This window comes from Neltuma alba, unplaced genomic scaffold (assembly GCF_004799145.2).
Source record: "Neltuma alba isolate B1F8T4 unplaced genomic scaffold, ASM479914v2 tig00012137_pilon, whole genome shotgun sequence".
NCBI lineage: Eukaryota > Viridiplantae > Streptophyta > Magnoliopsida > Fabales > Fabaceae > Neltuma > Neltuma alba.
Window position 1 is genome coordinate 1,020 of NW_021636687.1, and position 15,079 is coordinate 16,098.

General features: G+C 36.0%; 3 protein-coding genes across 4 annotated transcripts; 2 read left to right on the forward strand and 1 right to left on the reverse strand.

The window, feature by feature from the left end:
* The first annotated feature begins 4,982 nt into the window (after positions 1-4,982).
* On the forward strand, positions 4,983-6,441 carry LOC114723399 (TMV resistance protein N-like). The gene is made up of 3 exons (XM_028909592.1): positions 4,983-5,525; positions 5,720-5,836; positions 6,112-6,441. The coding sequence occupies exons 1-3, from the start codon at positions 4,983-4,985 to the stop codon at positions 6,439-6,441; spliced, it is 990 nt and encodes a 329-aa protein (XP_028765425.1).
* Positions 6,442-6,554: 113 nt separating this feature from the next.
* LOC114723400 (uncharacterized) lies at positions 6,555-9,361 on the forward strand. The gene is made up of 3 exons (XM_028909593.1): positions 6,555-6,947; positions 7,162-7,614; positions 9,218-9,361. The coding sequence occupies exons 1-3, from the start codon at positions 6,555-6,557 to the stop codon at positions 9,359-9,361; spliced, it is 990 nt and encodes a 329-aa protein (XP_028765426.1).
* LOC114723417 (rhodanese-like domain-containing protein 4A, chloroplastic) lies at positions 8,366-12,669 on the reverse strand. 2 transcript variants are annotated; one of them, XM_028909608.1, is made up of 5 exons: positions 11,980-12,669; positions 11,143-11,245; positions 10,616-10,849; positions 10,150-10,211; positions 8,366-8,695 (listed from the first exon to the last, which is right to left on the reverse strand). In XM_028909608.1, the coding sequence occupies exons 1-4, from the start codon at positions 12,630-12,632 to the stop codon at positions 10,161-10,163; spliced, it is 1,041 nt and encodes a 346-aa protein (XP_028765441.1). In that variant the 5' UTR covers positions 12,633-12,669; the 3' UTR covers positions 8,366-8,695; positions 10,150-10,160. The 2 variants fall into 2 exon arrangements, with proteins under 2 accessions (XP_028765441.1, XP_028765442.1); XM_028909609.1 differs by lacking the exons at positions 8,366-8,695; positions 10,150-10,211 and adding an exon at positions 10,436-10,480.
* Between the last annotated feature and the right edge of the window lie 2,410 nt (positions 12,670-15,079).

A 15,079-nucleotide genomic window follows, 5' to 3' on the forward strand; every position in this document is an offset into this window, starting at 1 on the left:
CTGGCATCGATACATATACATATATATATATGTATATATGTATGTGCGTACGTCGTGGAAACTGTGATCCGTTGAAGCGTGTTATTATTGCGCTGTCGTCTGATTCCGTCCATGAGCCATGGCTGCTTCTTCTTCTTCCACTTCTTCCTGGACTTACGATGTGTACTTGAGTTTTAGAGGCCAAGACACTCGTCACGGTTTCACTACCATCTTTATAACGCTCTGAAACAGAGAGGAATCCATGTTTACGTGGACGATGCGGAGGTTGAGAAGGGAGATGATATCTCTGCTGAATCATTTTTGCAGGCAATTGAAGCATCACAAATTGTGTTAGTAATTTTCTCTCCAAATTATGCTTATTCGCCGAAATTGTCTGGATGAACTGGTAAGATAATGGAGTGTCAAAGAAGGCTAGCTCAGGTGGTTGTGCCCATATTCTATAAAGTAGATCCGTTTGATGTTCGTTATCTGCAAGGCACATATGGTGAAGCAATCAAACGACACGAGCTAAGGTTGGAATCGGGGAATGACAAGGCGTTGCGGTGGAGCGAGGCACTCCGGGAAATTGCCAGCGTTTCCGGCTTTCATTTAACAACACATCGGTAATATATTCTAATTTAAATCAGCTCTCGTTTAAAAAAGGAAAAAAAAAAATAGAAGGAAATGATGATGGGTCGAACTCAAATCAAAATACTTTGCCATACGGCCTCAAGTGCCATGAGAAATTGGATATAGCCATATATAGGTTGTTGGACTAACCCCTTTCTATTTCATAGTAATTCTCTGCTTTTTGGAACTACTTGGGACATGTTTGCTTGCATAAATTGTTCATTTTTTTTGGTTGACTTTTTACTTGGGACGCCGTACTTAATGTCGCTTTGAGATGGTCTTTTTGGTTCCATCTTAATTCAGCTTCGTCGTTCATGCTTAATTGTACTCGGGTATTCTTAGAATTGCGGTCGAGCGAGAAAGTAACGTCTCCTCTGTGTGTTAGGTCTGGGGTTTCTCCTAGGGGTGTTGAAGCGTCTTCTTCTTTGGGTCGTTTTCATGGCAAATCGTTTTGTGATGGGAGAAAGGGGCTTCTGTTGCTCTTTGCATCAGGTAACGATGGATGAAGGAAGGAGGGTGTTCGGCGATGGTGATTTAGGGGTTTGTGACGTGTTGTTCGAGGATCTGAAATAGGAAGTGAGTGCTGTCTTTCCTCTGTGCTTGGGGCTTCGACTCTGTGGATCTGAAATAGGAAGGAGAAGGAAGTTGAGATTTCAAAGCTGCTGATGGAAGATATGGGTTTGGCTGGGTTCTTTTCTCTGAAAATTTTGAAGATGAATGGGCTGAATCTCTTGTTTGATATGAGTCTAGGGAAGATGGAAGATGCACATAGCTAGTGTGCTGTTTTGGGGAGTCCTCCTATGACTTTTTCTTAGGGGTTTGGTGGCTGGCCTGCAGTCACCCAGGCGCCATGAGGAAACTTTTTTGGCCTGCAATCACCCTCTCACAATTAATATTATTCATATATTCTCTTTCATCATTCTTCCATTTATTGATTCTTATTTGTTCTCTTAATAAATAACAGTAAATTTGGGAAAAAAGATACATGTTTGACATGTTTATTATTTTTAACTAATTTTTAATTGTTAATTCATTAAACGTGATTCAGTTATTTGAAATCTATATACAAGACTGGAGGGAGTAAGTCTGTATTGCTGGTTTATTTCTAGTAATGATGCGTGCTAATTATGGTTTCCCGGATGTTTAATTTAATTTTGACAGCTGGTCTGAAAGTGAGCTGCTTAAGAAAATTGTTGAGGAAGTTTCAAGAGTATTATCATTGGCTGAGGAGCATTCAATGAGAATAGAGCCACAAGTTCATGAACCAAAAGTTGATGAATGGTTCAATTATGACGTTTTCTTGAGTTTTAGAGGTGAAGACACTCGCCACGGTTTCACTTCTCATCTTTGTAGGGCTCTAAGACAGTCAGGAATCCACACTTTCATGGATGATTCAGGGCTTGAAAGGGGAGAACAGGTCTCCGCCTCATTACTGCAAGCAATTGAAAGGTCACAAACTGCATTGGTAATATTTTCTCCAGATTATGCTGCTTCCACGTGGTGTCTGGATGAACTGGTGAAGATAATGGAGTGTCGAACAAGTCTAGCTCAGGTGGCTATTCCCATATTTTATGATGTAGATCCCTCTGAAGTCCGTCACCAGAGAGGCACCTATGGTGAAGCAATGAAACGACATGAGCAAACGTTGGGAAGTGAGAATGATGGGGTGATGCGGTGGAGGGAGGCACTCAAGGCAGCTGCCAACATTTCCGGCTTTAGTTCTTCAGCTTATCGGTAATACTCTAATCAAACCACCTCTCATTTAAGAAACAAAAGAAATGATTATTGGTCAAACTCAAAATACATTCCCATGCGGCCTCAGGTGTCGTGTGAAAATTTCCCCAATTGCTGCAAAATGATACCCCACTCAATAATTAATTTAGTCCACTTTAATTCACTTCATCTTCTATATTCATCGATCTACAATTAATACTTATAGTGCATGTTTAGGAGTCTCCATCAAAAGTTAGTTCTAAGACATATAATTAATAAGAATATTTTAGAAAAAAATAATTATTATTTATTACAAATAACTAGCTTTTGTATTAAGGACTGCATAGTAGTTAGATTAACCCTTTTTTATTTCATAAATAATTCCGTTCTCCGACATTTTGCTTGCATAAATAATACAATCACGTGGGTGATGAGAGATTTTAGTTTTATTTTTAATAAAAATTCTGAATGTAGGAGAGAATGTAGTATGTCTGGTTAGAGACAATTTAATCTTTTAAAATTTATATTTTGATATTTGTTTCTGCTAAATAATTACAATTCTTACAATCCCCTTCCCAATAAATAAATATTATCCTTCGCAAGTCTTTCCAGCTAATTTTCTCATAATAATTTGTCATTAAGATTATTATTATATTAATGAGATATGGATTATGAATATTTTGCAAATCTCTTATAAGATTGAATTTTCATAATATACATGAGTAATTTTCATCTATTGAGATAATGATTTCTTATAAGATTGTGAACCCTTTTATCAGAGGAATTCGACACAAAGTCCTTGTTATTCATAGCGTACATGCCATGCTTGTTTTCTTCATGACTTCTGTGCCATGCTTGTTATTCGTGGTCTCTATGCAGCCCTTGCTATTTTATTATTCATGGCCTCTGTATGTGTTGTGCTTGTTATTCATGGCCTCCACACTGCATTTGTTATTTGTGGCTTTTGAGTTGCATTTGTTACTTGTTCTGTCTTGGTTTCTCTAATGAAACAAATTTTTAGAGGAAAAATGTTTTCAATGTTATTTTGTATCATTGAAAATAAATTCTTTTATTAAATTTTTTATTATTTGAATTGTACTTGTGATTATTTTCTTTGGTTCCTAATTTTGTTTAATATAAGCTTAGTTATAAAAAGTTTGAAAACAAGGTTTATACATGCAATAATTAAAAAAAGATTATCTCTTTCATTTGAAATTTGCATCAATAACAAACTTGCATTCACACATATTTATTTCTAGTGTTTAATAGATTTGAATTATCAAAGTACGGCTCTCAATTCATTGTGCTTCAATATTTATTCACAGGCTCTTAGATTATTTTAGTAATAATTGTGCATTGAGACTCCATTTACTTGCCTAGTTAATTGTAGTCCAGATAGTATAAACATCACCTTCTTGTTGGATAATTGTATTATTGCTTACCATAAAGTTGATTTTATGATAATTCTGATTTATTCTTTTGCTGTGTATAAAAGTTGCTACCAACAATTTATAGATATGATGCCCCCTTCCTTGTTGGTTTATTATATATGCCTAAATTAAGGGAAAGGGTCTCATATCTTGTTAAAAAGAGAATTTGTTGATTGATTGTTGCAGATATGTTTAAGAAGTCAAATGTATAAAGAGATCTATGTTGAGTATTTATACATAAGTTCGTGAATGAATAAATGTATTCATATGATATTTTATTAATAATGTAGATCTTACTAATTGTAAGTTGAAAATATTAAATTAAATCAACTTATAAAGTGAGGTTACCCTACACTTCGTACTGATCGAGCTGTTGTAAGTTTGGGCGGACCAAAAAAAAAAAAAAAACTGATTGCCATATGGCCTTCTTTTGAAGCCCTTCTTATTCGGTTCCATCAATTAATGCCCACTCATTTATCCATATTGGAAGTTTTCCTATGATGCATATAAATATTTAGTAGCAAAATTGGTCCATCTCTTAAGTCTTAATCTCAAAGGTCCGCTAACATCTTTCTATTTAAAATAAGTCTTGTGGGTTTTATTTTTGATAATAATGGTATATATGTGGTTGATTATATTGTTTCACCGATATTTAATATTGACAGGTTTGAAAGTGAGTTGATTGAGACCATTGTTGAGAGTGTTTCTAAAAAGTAGACAATGGACAATTATTTGTTGCCGAGCATCCAGTGGGAATAGAATCACGGATTCATGAATTGACAATTGAATGGTCAGGAAAGAGATCCCAAAAGCCTCTTATCATAGGCCTCTGGGGGATGGGAGGCATCGGCAAAACAACTGTTGCCAAAGCCGTCTACAATACAATTGGTCGTAAGTTTAGAAGAGCAAGAAGTTTTCTTGCAAATATAAGAGAAAATTCAAAAACATGCTACTGGGTTAGTTAATTTGCAAAAGCAATTAATTTCTGATATCATAAAGATAGATTTTTTCAAAATACCTAATATTGATAGAGGAAAAAAAATAATTCAGGAAAGATTTCCCACCATAAAAGTGCTTGTTGTATTGGATGATGTGGATAGTGTTAATCAACTAAACACATTCTGTGGGAGTATTGAATGGTTTTGTCCTGGGAGTATAATATTCATAACAACTAGAGATCAACATTTGCTTGATGTCATTAATGTTGATCATAAGTATAGAATGAGAGAAATGAATGGAATGGAGCCTATTGTGCTTTTCAATTGGCATGCCTTTAAGCAAGCACAACCCTCTGAAAACTTCATAGAATTATCTAAAGAGGTAGTTGCTTATTGTGATGGACTTCCACTCGCTCTTGAAGTCCTTGGTTCTTGTTTGCGTGGGAGAACAATTAAACAATGGAAGGGTGTATTGTCCAAACTACAGAGGATTCCTAATAAAGATGTATACAAAAGGTTAAAAATAAGTTATGATGGATTGGATGACCATACAGAGAAGGACATTTTCCTTGACATATGCTGCTTTTTTATCAACAAGGATAGGAACTATGTCACACAAATATTAGATGGTTGTGAATTTTATGCAGAAGATGGACTACAAATCCTCATAGAGCGGAGCCTAGTAAAAGTTGGTAGGAATAATAAACTTGAAATGCACGATTTATTACAAGAAATGGGGAAAGAAATCATTCGTGGAAGCCCACCGAAACATCCTAAGGAACGTAGCAGGCTATGGTTTCACAAAGATGTGCTTGATGTGTTAACAAAACATTCGGTAAGGATTTTCTCGGCATATTTTTTTCTTTTCCAAGGGATGCATTATCTTTTTCCAACAAGTTTGTTATAGCAATCCTGTACATGAGAAGCAAGATCAAGAGATATATAAATGTTATTTGTTAATTGGCTTTCTCTCAACATTTATCGTAAATGTTTCCCTCACTCAACATTTTTTCTCCCACATATTTGTAGGGAACTGAAGCTATTAAGGGTATATCTCTGAAAGCACCAGAAACCCATAGAGAGCGTGTCATTGATTCTGAGGCATTTAAGGAGATGAAGAAACTTAGATTGCTTCAACTAGATTATGTAAATCTTAAAGGAGATTATCAACATCTTTCTAAAGAGCTCAGGTGGCTTTGTTGGCACAGATTTCCATTAAAATGCATTCCAAAAAACTTTTACCAACAAAATTTAGTTGCTATTAACTTCAAATATAGCAGCCTCAAAGTTGTTTGGAAGAAGCCCCAGGTGTATATATTTATATTATTACTATTTATGAAGATAATCAATATTTTTTATCATATAATTCTACTAGTATGAAGTTTCTAATTATTTTAATTGAAACTTGCATGTTTTTGCAGCTACTGGATATGTTGAAGACACTCAATCTCAGTCATTCGTCTTATTTGACACAAACTCCTGATTTTACAAAACTACCAAACCTTGAAAGACTACTGATGAAAGATTGTCCAAGCTTGATTTATATTCATGAGAGCATTGGGCACCCAAAAAATCTTCTTCATGTAAATCTAAAAGATTGCAAAAGTCTCAGATATCTTCCTAGAAACATCTACAAGTTGAAATCTGTCAAAACTCTTATTCTTTCTGGTTGTTCATTGATTGACCATTTAGAAGAAGATATTGAGCAGATGGAGTCCTTGACAACTCTGATGGCGATAAAACTGCCATAACACAAGTACCCTTTTCATTAGCAAGACTGGAAGGGCTTAAGCACGGATACGTATCTTTCCTTGGTCATGAAGGAAGAGCAAAAGACATATTTCCTTCTCTCATATGGACTTGGATGTCACCTAACAATATTCCCCACTCTCCTATTGAAGAATTTGTGCAAAGCATATCAGCCATCGATATCTCAGTTAGACGGAATAGTAGCTTTTGTGGCCTATCTCCATTTCTGGGCGATCTTGTGAAGCTGCGACATATGTGGGAGGAATGTCGACCTCAGTTTCGATTTTATGAAAGAATGGCAAGACTTTTGGATGCCTTGTATGAGACAAATTTTGTGGGATTGGAAGCAACTCAAGATATACCCCAGATCTCATATGCGGAAGCTTCTGCATCATCTGAGGCCCATGACCAACTTCAGATTTCAAGGCCAGCAGATTCCTTGAAATCTCTTTTACTTCAACTTGGAGTGTTAGACAAGATAGACTTGTTCAGAGAGGAAATTTCTCAGGTTCGTCTCTTTTTTTATTTTAAACCTGATGAGCTTTGTGAAATAACCAAATCTTGTTAGTGCGTGTGTTTTATGTGTAAATATAACGATGAAAAGGCTTCGGTGTTGTTTTTCAACAATATTTAACAGAAACATGAACAATTATTATTTGATCCTTGCTTTCTTTCCTTTTCTGGCCACATTATTATTTGATTCATATGTTGATGCAAAATAGGGATGGAATTATGGTGGGTGGGATGATTTTCACCTACCTGGTGATCAGTATCACGATTGGTTCATCTTTAAGGGTGAAGGACGCTCAGTAATTTTTAAGGTACCTCAAGTCATAGGTTATCGCTTGAAAGCGATGCTTCTCAACGTCAGGTATTCTTCTTGCACGGACACCACAACGCCTCAATTTCTCATGGATGTTCTAATCATTAACCTCACAAAAGCAACAGTAAAACATCTTAAGGGAGACTCGTCAACTTTTCATGAAGATGCAGAGTGGCAGAATATCATTTCAAGTTTTCAACCTGGTGATCTGGTGGAGCTTGTTTTAAGTATTGGACCTCAATATCCTGTGAAGAAGATTGCAGCATACCTGATTTTTGACGGTTCTAAGCCTCGCAGGTTTTTGAAATCATCATTATCGCAAAAGCTGATTTGGGTTTGTCGTATAGCCCCGGTACTTCTGATATGTGCTGCAATTTTTAGAAAGGGAAAATGACAAGTAAAACCTTAAGCAAGATAATGATAGTTAAGGATCCTAAAGTTTAAGTCTTCCAATTGATAGCCATTTCAATTTTAGATAATCAATCAACGACGTTGGCATTTAATAGACATTTTCAAGCTTTATGATCAACTGTCATTATCTTGCGAAAATTGACACTATCTGTCATTTTCCCTTTTGAAATCTGTCGCGATATGTTGGACATGGCAATGTGTTCACCTGTTTGTCTTAGAGGAGAGTCTTGGATGGGTGGATCGGACTTTCAAAACATTATTGTTGTTTTCAAGAACTTTTTTTTTTTTAATTTTTATATAAAAGCTTTCCATTCCAACAATGTTGTCTAAAGATCAACTCTCTTAATACAATGTGAAAGTTGGAAGTCCAGAATTTTTAATTTTCAGAGAAACCAATTTGAAGTCTTTTTCCCTTTTCCACCATAAACATGGAAAATAAAAGCAGAGATTAAGAAGGAAGAAATTCTCTAAGAAAAGTCAGCTTCCTAAAATTGCATGTGAGTAGCTATGAAGTACACGTTTCTAAACAAGACTTGTCGCCTTCAAAACAGGTTTTTCAGAAAAGAGTAGAATAAGAAACCTTGACCTTGCACCACAAATTCCAAGTCAATATGAATTCAAATGCAAATGTAATTTCTTATGCTAATTTGTGACACAGCCTCCTAGCATAACAATCACAAATAACAGTCAGATTGATTCTGTAATCTGTAATTCCTGTGTGAGGACTAAGGATCTCGTGCAGTACATCCATCAAAGATACAAGGAATTTTGATTGCTGTCAGAAAAATTGACAAATAATTCCCTAACCCAATCATAACTGAGAACAGAGTTTCCACTATCCCTGAAATTCAACAAGCACATAATATGAAGAAAATAAAATTGTGGAGATGAGAAATTCAACTATGGAATTTCTGCCTACAAAAATCATTTCTGCCTAAAGATGCCAATTGAGAATGTCATATAAAATCACTGTTGAAGCTTTAATGGATGAAAGAAAGAGGTGGCTTCATATGCTGGAGGCCCTGTCAAGAAGATAAAAGAATAATTCAGGTGTCCTTATTTAGTCATGAAATGGAACCTAAATTTATATTTGAAGATTAATCAAACAATAAGTAAAATTCCATTATGGTCCTCCATGATACCTGCTGTATCATAAATTTCATCCATAAAAGGATTACGAGGGAAAGCCTAGCAGCTAGCCACTCTCAACAATCGTGAGCCTAGACATTGACAAGACAAACCTAGAAAGAAGGATAGATATATACAGGGCTCGCTTCTGTATTGGTTTTTGAAGGATCATAAAGGCAGCCAAAAGTACTGCTGTTCTATTTGTTTCTTCTGCTCAAACATAAATGTGGATCACAGTATGAGTTTATGTACATTAATTAAAGTGTACCTTTCAGCAACGTAAATTAAAAATTTGCAGTAAATGCTCACTACCCATCATGACCTATGATGTCTCTTCTCATGCTATGTTATGTGTTTGCGATCATATCTAGCCAGCCACTCTATTGCTGCTGCTGTTTGTATAATATATGGGTCAGGATTTTCTTCAGACTGATGGGCCCAACAAGTATTGGGACAGAAAGTACAAGAGAAGAACCAAAGATGGCCCAGGGCCCATGTCTGATCAGAATTTGCCACGAAGAAAGGGTAGAAGCGGGAATGATAATATGCAACAGGGGTAGCGATTTTCTGACATTGTCAGGTAGTGGGAGTACGTTTTAGGAGGGAAAGGCGTAGTAGTGAGGTAGGCAATTGGTGTGTTAGATAGGAGAGGCGTGTCTGATCTCTCGAATATCAGATCATGAGTGTTTTCCTTCATTTTCTAGCTATTTTCTTAGCGTATTTCCTGGTGTGTTAGCTTTTTGCATCAATACAATCAGTAAAGAGGATACACGGCAATATTTTCCCAGTCATACAGTTTCTAGCTGCTGGCTCTATCACAGACTGTCTCAAAGTAAACCGCAATAGAGAGATCTCATGGTACTATTTAATGTTAGCAATGAATATTAATGCATAAAAATGATAACTTTAAATCTAAACAGCAAAATTTTTCAAATCAAAATTCTAGATCTCTTCCCTTCCTGTCTATTCTTCTCAATCCAATCATACTATAAAATCCAAGCCTTTAGTGAGCCAATGTACTGCAACTCCATAATTCAGGACTTGTATGTTTTTCTACATGAGAGATGGCACACCTTTTTCTTGAGAGTAACTGGGTTTTGTACTATTTTAACTTCACAGAAGACATCTGGATTGGTTTTTTTCGTAAACGGTGAGGACTTAGGATCACATACAATATATTCATTATTGTAACAGAAAATTTCTTTGCTGGTAAAAGAAAAGGCGACAAATAATTCCCTAGCTCATTCATAACTGAAAACACTGCTTTCATTATCTCTGAAGTTTAACAAACACAAAAAGATGATATTATCGTCAAGACAAATATTAGGCAAGAACGGGAATCGCATACCAACAGTGTCGCTATTGTGGCTTTGATGGAGTTGGGGAGGATGGTGGCTTCATTTCTGGGTACTGTTAAAAACATAAAAACAATCAAACAAGGGTCCTTATTTACTTGTAGAATTAAAGCATGAAATTTTAGATATTACAATAAAACCACTCATACGCCAAGGTAGTGCTTTCCGGAGAATTACCCTATTTTCTAAACAATATGATTTAGAACGCCAGTAAGCTAACATGCTATAGGATACAAGTGTGGGCCCAACCATGGTCCTACTGAAATGCTAACTTTCATGCTCATACGTATTTGCTCAATAATTAAAATGAGGAAGGAGTTGAACCTTTCACCACCAAACAAACAGAATATTATTAATCTCACTAAAACATGTTTTTCCCAGCTAAAATATCCAAAAGTGATTTGATAGTACTTAAATAGATGGTAACTGGGGGGAAAAAGATGGTTTCAGTTAATGTACATTTGGGTAGGGAGAGGAGGAAGCTTTAGAATCAATTTTCACATCTGGAAAGGATTCTGCAGACTTTCTCGCAGGTCCAGTGTCCGAACTTTGATCTTCCGGTTTTGGGGAGAAGGAGTTACCATTATCTTCATTTTGCTGAATGGCCCCATTTGTACCAAGTTGTTCTGAAGCTTGTTTCTTTTTCCTTGGGTAAATATGTACAGAAGGAGGTAAAAGGGTATCCTGTATTTCCTGCAAATATAAAGGCATAAAATTGATTCCTCTAAACCATCCTTCCAACAGAACTTTCTGTGACAAGAAAGCTTCATTTAAGGTTGTCATCAAATAAAAGAGTGGGAATTGAACTATCACAATATAATAATGAATCCGCCATTTAGGATTTTTCATATTCAAAAGAGTATTAGATAAATGTTGCAGTAAAGGATGAAGAATTTGATTATTTGCCAACTAGCATCAAATTTCTTATGAATTTTATGTGGTGAAGAACATCAGGCAGAATTGGGAAAAATAAAAAATACACGTACCATCCACCCTTGCTCGCCTCTGACTCCTCCTCTAATTGCATATGCCTCCTTGAAACCATTCTTAAATAATAACTCGGCCACTTTCATGGATTTACCATCAAAACTACCTTACACACAAAAAACAAAGCAACTCATGGACTTTGAATTGTGTATAGCATTTGGTAAAAGAAAATGAAATTTTGTTCATCTACAATTCAACTTCTATCACCTTTATGACAGACTTATATAAAATTATATTCAATCTTCTGCAAAAATTAAGATGTGAAGAAGTGAACAGTATAACCAGAAGATAAACTTTGAAGCATCCAATTAAAAGACATTTAGTAGGTCAAAATAAATCAGCTTGTCGTACAAACAAGAAAAAGCTGCGCAGAAAAGGCCCAAAGCCAATCCCAGATGAAGCTGCAGATAAATTTGGTGTTCAGAATAGCACCTAGGTCCCGTACTGTCCATAGGACCAAAACTCGAAGCAGTTATTCAATCACTCCTTCGCAGGGGGTATGTTATAGAATGAGATATAAAAAACACTGAAAATACATCAGTCACATTCCTCCAAGTGCCCTTTATGATTATTTGTTTGATAGTTTTAGTGAAATAAATTATCAAATTTCCATCATATTTTTGTATTTGACCTTCATAGAGATCCACATGTAAAACTGTCAGAAACAACTCTGCATTTGCCAAATTAAACAATTCGATCAGACCAAATTTTTATTTTGGCATTTCCTCTTGGTTTCCAATAAGCTGCACTTTAAACCTAAAGAACACAGGATTCAGAAATCTTTTCCATCATAGGAGAATATATTGCATTAAAATGCTATATTTTATTTTACTTACTTGTCCAGAATACAGAGGACAGTATTTGGTGCATCGTTGACGCTTTCCAACACCTTCTTGACAAACCCGTTTTCGTCTCCTTCTGAAAATTCAACCTGCACTGTTTCCTTATTCAAAATTTTCAAATTGGGAGACCTCAGGAACTTCAAATTCTTTCTATCTCTTATGTCCACGAGCTGAGAATTAGGGTCATCCCGCAGCTTCCGATATGCATCTAGGGCAGATATGAACTTGTATTTTCTAAAATACTCTTGAGTCAAAGGTATAGCAACCAACCAAATGAAAGTACACCCGGCGACGAAAAAAGGATATCTATTTAAAAAGTTATCAACCGAGACGACAATCGATTCCAGATTGATTTTGCCCGACTCTGTCTCTGCCACAGATTCTGCGGCAAGGCAAGGAGAAGCAGCGAAGAGGTCAATTATAGCAAAAGATAAGCACCTGGCAAGATTTTGAGGAGAACTCTGAGAATGGGTTTGAAGCGAAATGGGAATTTTCTTAGTGTAATATGAAGATTGGAATGAAGAATCAGGCGGTTTCGGGTTTGAGAGAAGATTGAAGGGTTTGAAGGCAGGAAGATTTTTCTGGGTTGTGGGGTGGTTTTTGTAGAGTGGGAAGAAAGAAGGGAGAAGTATAGAAAGCGTATCCATCAAGAGATGAGGAAGGAAGCAAGAGTGACAAAGAAAGGATAAAAATGGACTCTTGTACGACGGATCAACTCCGTTTAATCCTGCTTGGAATGTTAAACGGTCGGAGTTGGCGCATCATCCCTTTATCCCCCCTTAAACTAATAATTAATAATATTTTAAAAATAAACTTTTCTTCTTTTTTTTTGTGGGTTGAACAAAGGGAAAATGACAGTAAAATACCATGTGAATTTCAAAAAGACAAATAAGGCACATGAATAAGCAAAATGACAAATAAAGCATTGGGTACTAATCTGGAATTTTGATTTTTGACCTAATGACCGAATTGCCCTTATTATGGTTGAAAACTAAAGAGATGGAGAAAGGGAGAAATCGCCTCCTCCCGGCAAAAGCAATCCCCCCACTCGGCGAAACTGAATCCCCTTACTTGGAAAAACCAATCCTCCCACTCGGTGAAACTAAATCTAAGCTCCTCCAATCGCCGAAAAAGGTTCTCTGAAATCACATTGTAGCCGTTGCAGGAGTAAAGTGTTGTCGGTGAAATTGGTAACCGTCCAAGAGTGGAGTGCAGTCATTTGAATATATGTAATGTATCTGCTGTCATATGGCTACTGGTTTTTGGTAAATACTGTTACTTGAATGGTACATTCCATTACACATGTAGTTAGTATGAAAGTTAATGGTTCAATGTTTACTTTGATGTACTTCAGGTACAGTCATTTGAATATATGTAATATATCTGCTGTTATATGGTTGCTGGTTTTTGGCAAATATTGTTTCGTGAATGGTGCATTACATTACACAAAGTAGTAATTCTCACTATGCAAGTTGTAAATACCACTATGTGTTTTGTAAAATTCAGCGTGAAATTGTAATGTTTTTTATAGAGAATTTACCCCGCCCCTCACAAAAGGTTGCAAAGCCCATTGAAGAAGTAGTAAATATCATTGTGAAAGTTGCTATTCCCAATATGTATTTTGTAAAATTCAGTGTGGAATTGTTTTGTTTTTGACAGAAATGTTGACCAGCCCCTCACAAAAGATTGCAAAACCCATTGAAAAAGTAGTAAATCTCACTGTGAAAGTTGTTATTCCCACTATGTGTTTTGTAAAATTCAGCGTGGAATTGTTTTGTTTTTGACAAAAAAATTGCCCACCCCCTCACAAAAGGTTGCAAAACCCATTGAAGAAGTAGTAAATCTCACTGTGAAAGTTGTTATTCCCATTATGTGTTTTGTAAAATTTAGCGTGGAATTGTTTTGTTTTTTACAGAAATATTGGCCAACCCCTCACAAAATGTTACAAATCCCATTGAAAATGTAGTAACACTTACTGTGAAAGTGTAAATCCCACTATGTGTTTTGTCAAATTCAACATGGAATTATATTTTTGTAGAGAAAATTTGCCCTGCCTCTCAAAACAGGTTGTCAAACCCCTCGAAGAAGTGGTCAAATTCACTTCGCGAGTTATAAATCTCGTTATACGTGTAGTAACATTCTAGGCAAATGATTTAACAATACTTGAAAATCAAGCAACTTTACATTTCCTGAAACTAGTTTGCAAATCCCCTTACATACAAATCCCCTTGCAAATCGGAGAACCTTTTTCGGTGACGGAGCTTGGATTTAGTTTCGTCGAGTGGGGCGGTTCGGTTTCGTTAAGTGGAGGGATTGGTTTCATCGAGTAGGGGGATTCGGTTTCGCTGAGGGGAGGGATTAGTTTCACCGAGTAGGTGGATTGGTTTCACCAAGTGGGGGTAGTTTCTCTTTCACCGAGTGGGGGGATTGCTTTCGCCGGGAGGAGGCCCTTTCTCCATCTCCTCAGTTTTCAAACATAATAAGGGCAATTCGGTCTTTAAGCCAAAAATCAAAATTCCAGATTGGTACCTGATGCTTTTTTTGTCATTTTGCTTATTCAGGTGCCTTATTTGTCTTTTTGAAATTCACATGGTATTTTACTATCATTTTCCCTTGAACAAAATTTCATTTTTATCCTTATATCAGTGTTTTTCTATTTGATCCCTCAGTATTATTTTCGAAAAAACTGGTAAATTTTCAGATGAAAAAGTGAAAATATACAGGAGAATCTATAAATCACTGATAACTATTTTTTTTTAACTTTTAATCACAATGACACGTAGATAAATTGGATGGCAACAGAAAAACGCTTGACAGATACATTGACTATATATATTTATACTATTTCTATGTGAGTGGTTGGCCAACAAAAAAGAAAAAAAAAATCTACGGATATGAATTGTGCCATGAATTATGCAATGAAATCCATAAACGGAAACAAGTCAGAAAATAATAAAACCCTAGTTGAACCCTTGAAGTAGTTCTTCAACATAGCCTCCAATCCACCCGTAAATCCCTCCTCTCTCTTGAGCAGAGAGGATCAGTCGGACTTCAACTGAATCAGCAATCACCCACTTCACTAGCTCACTCTGAA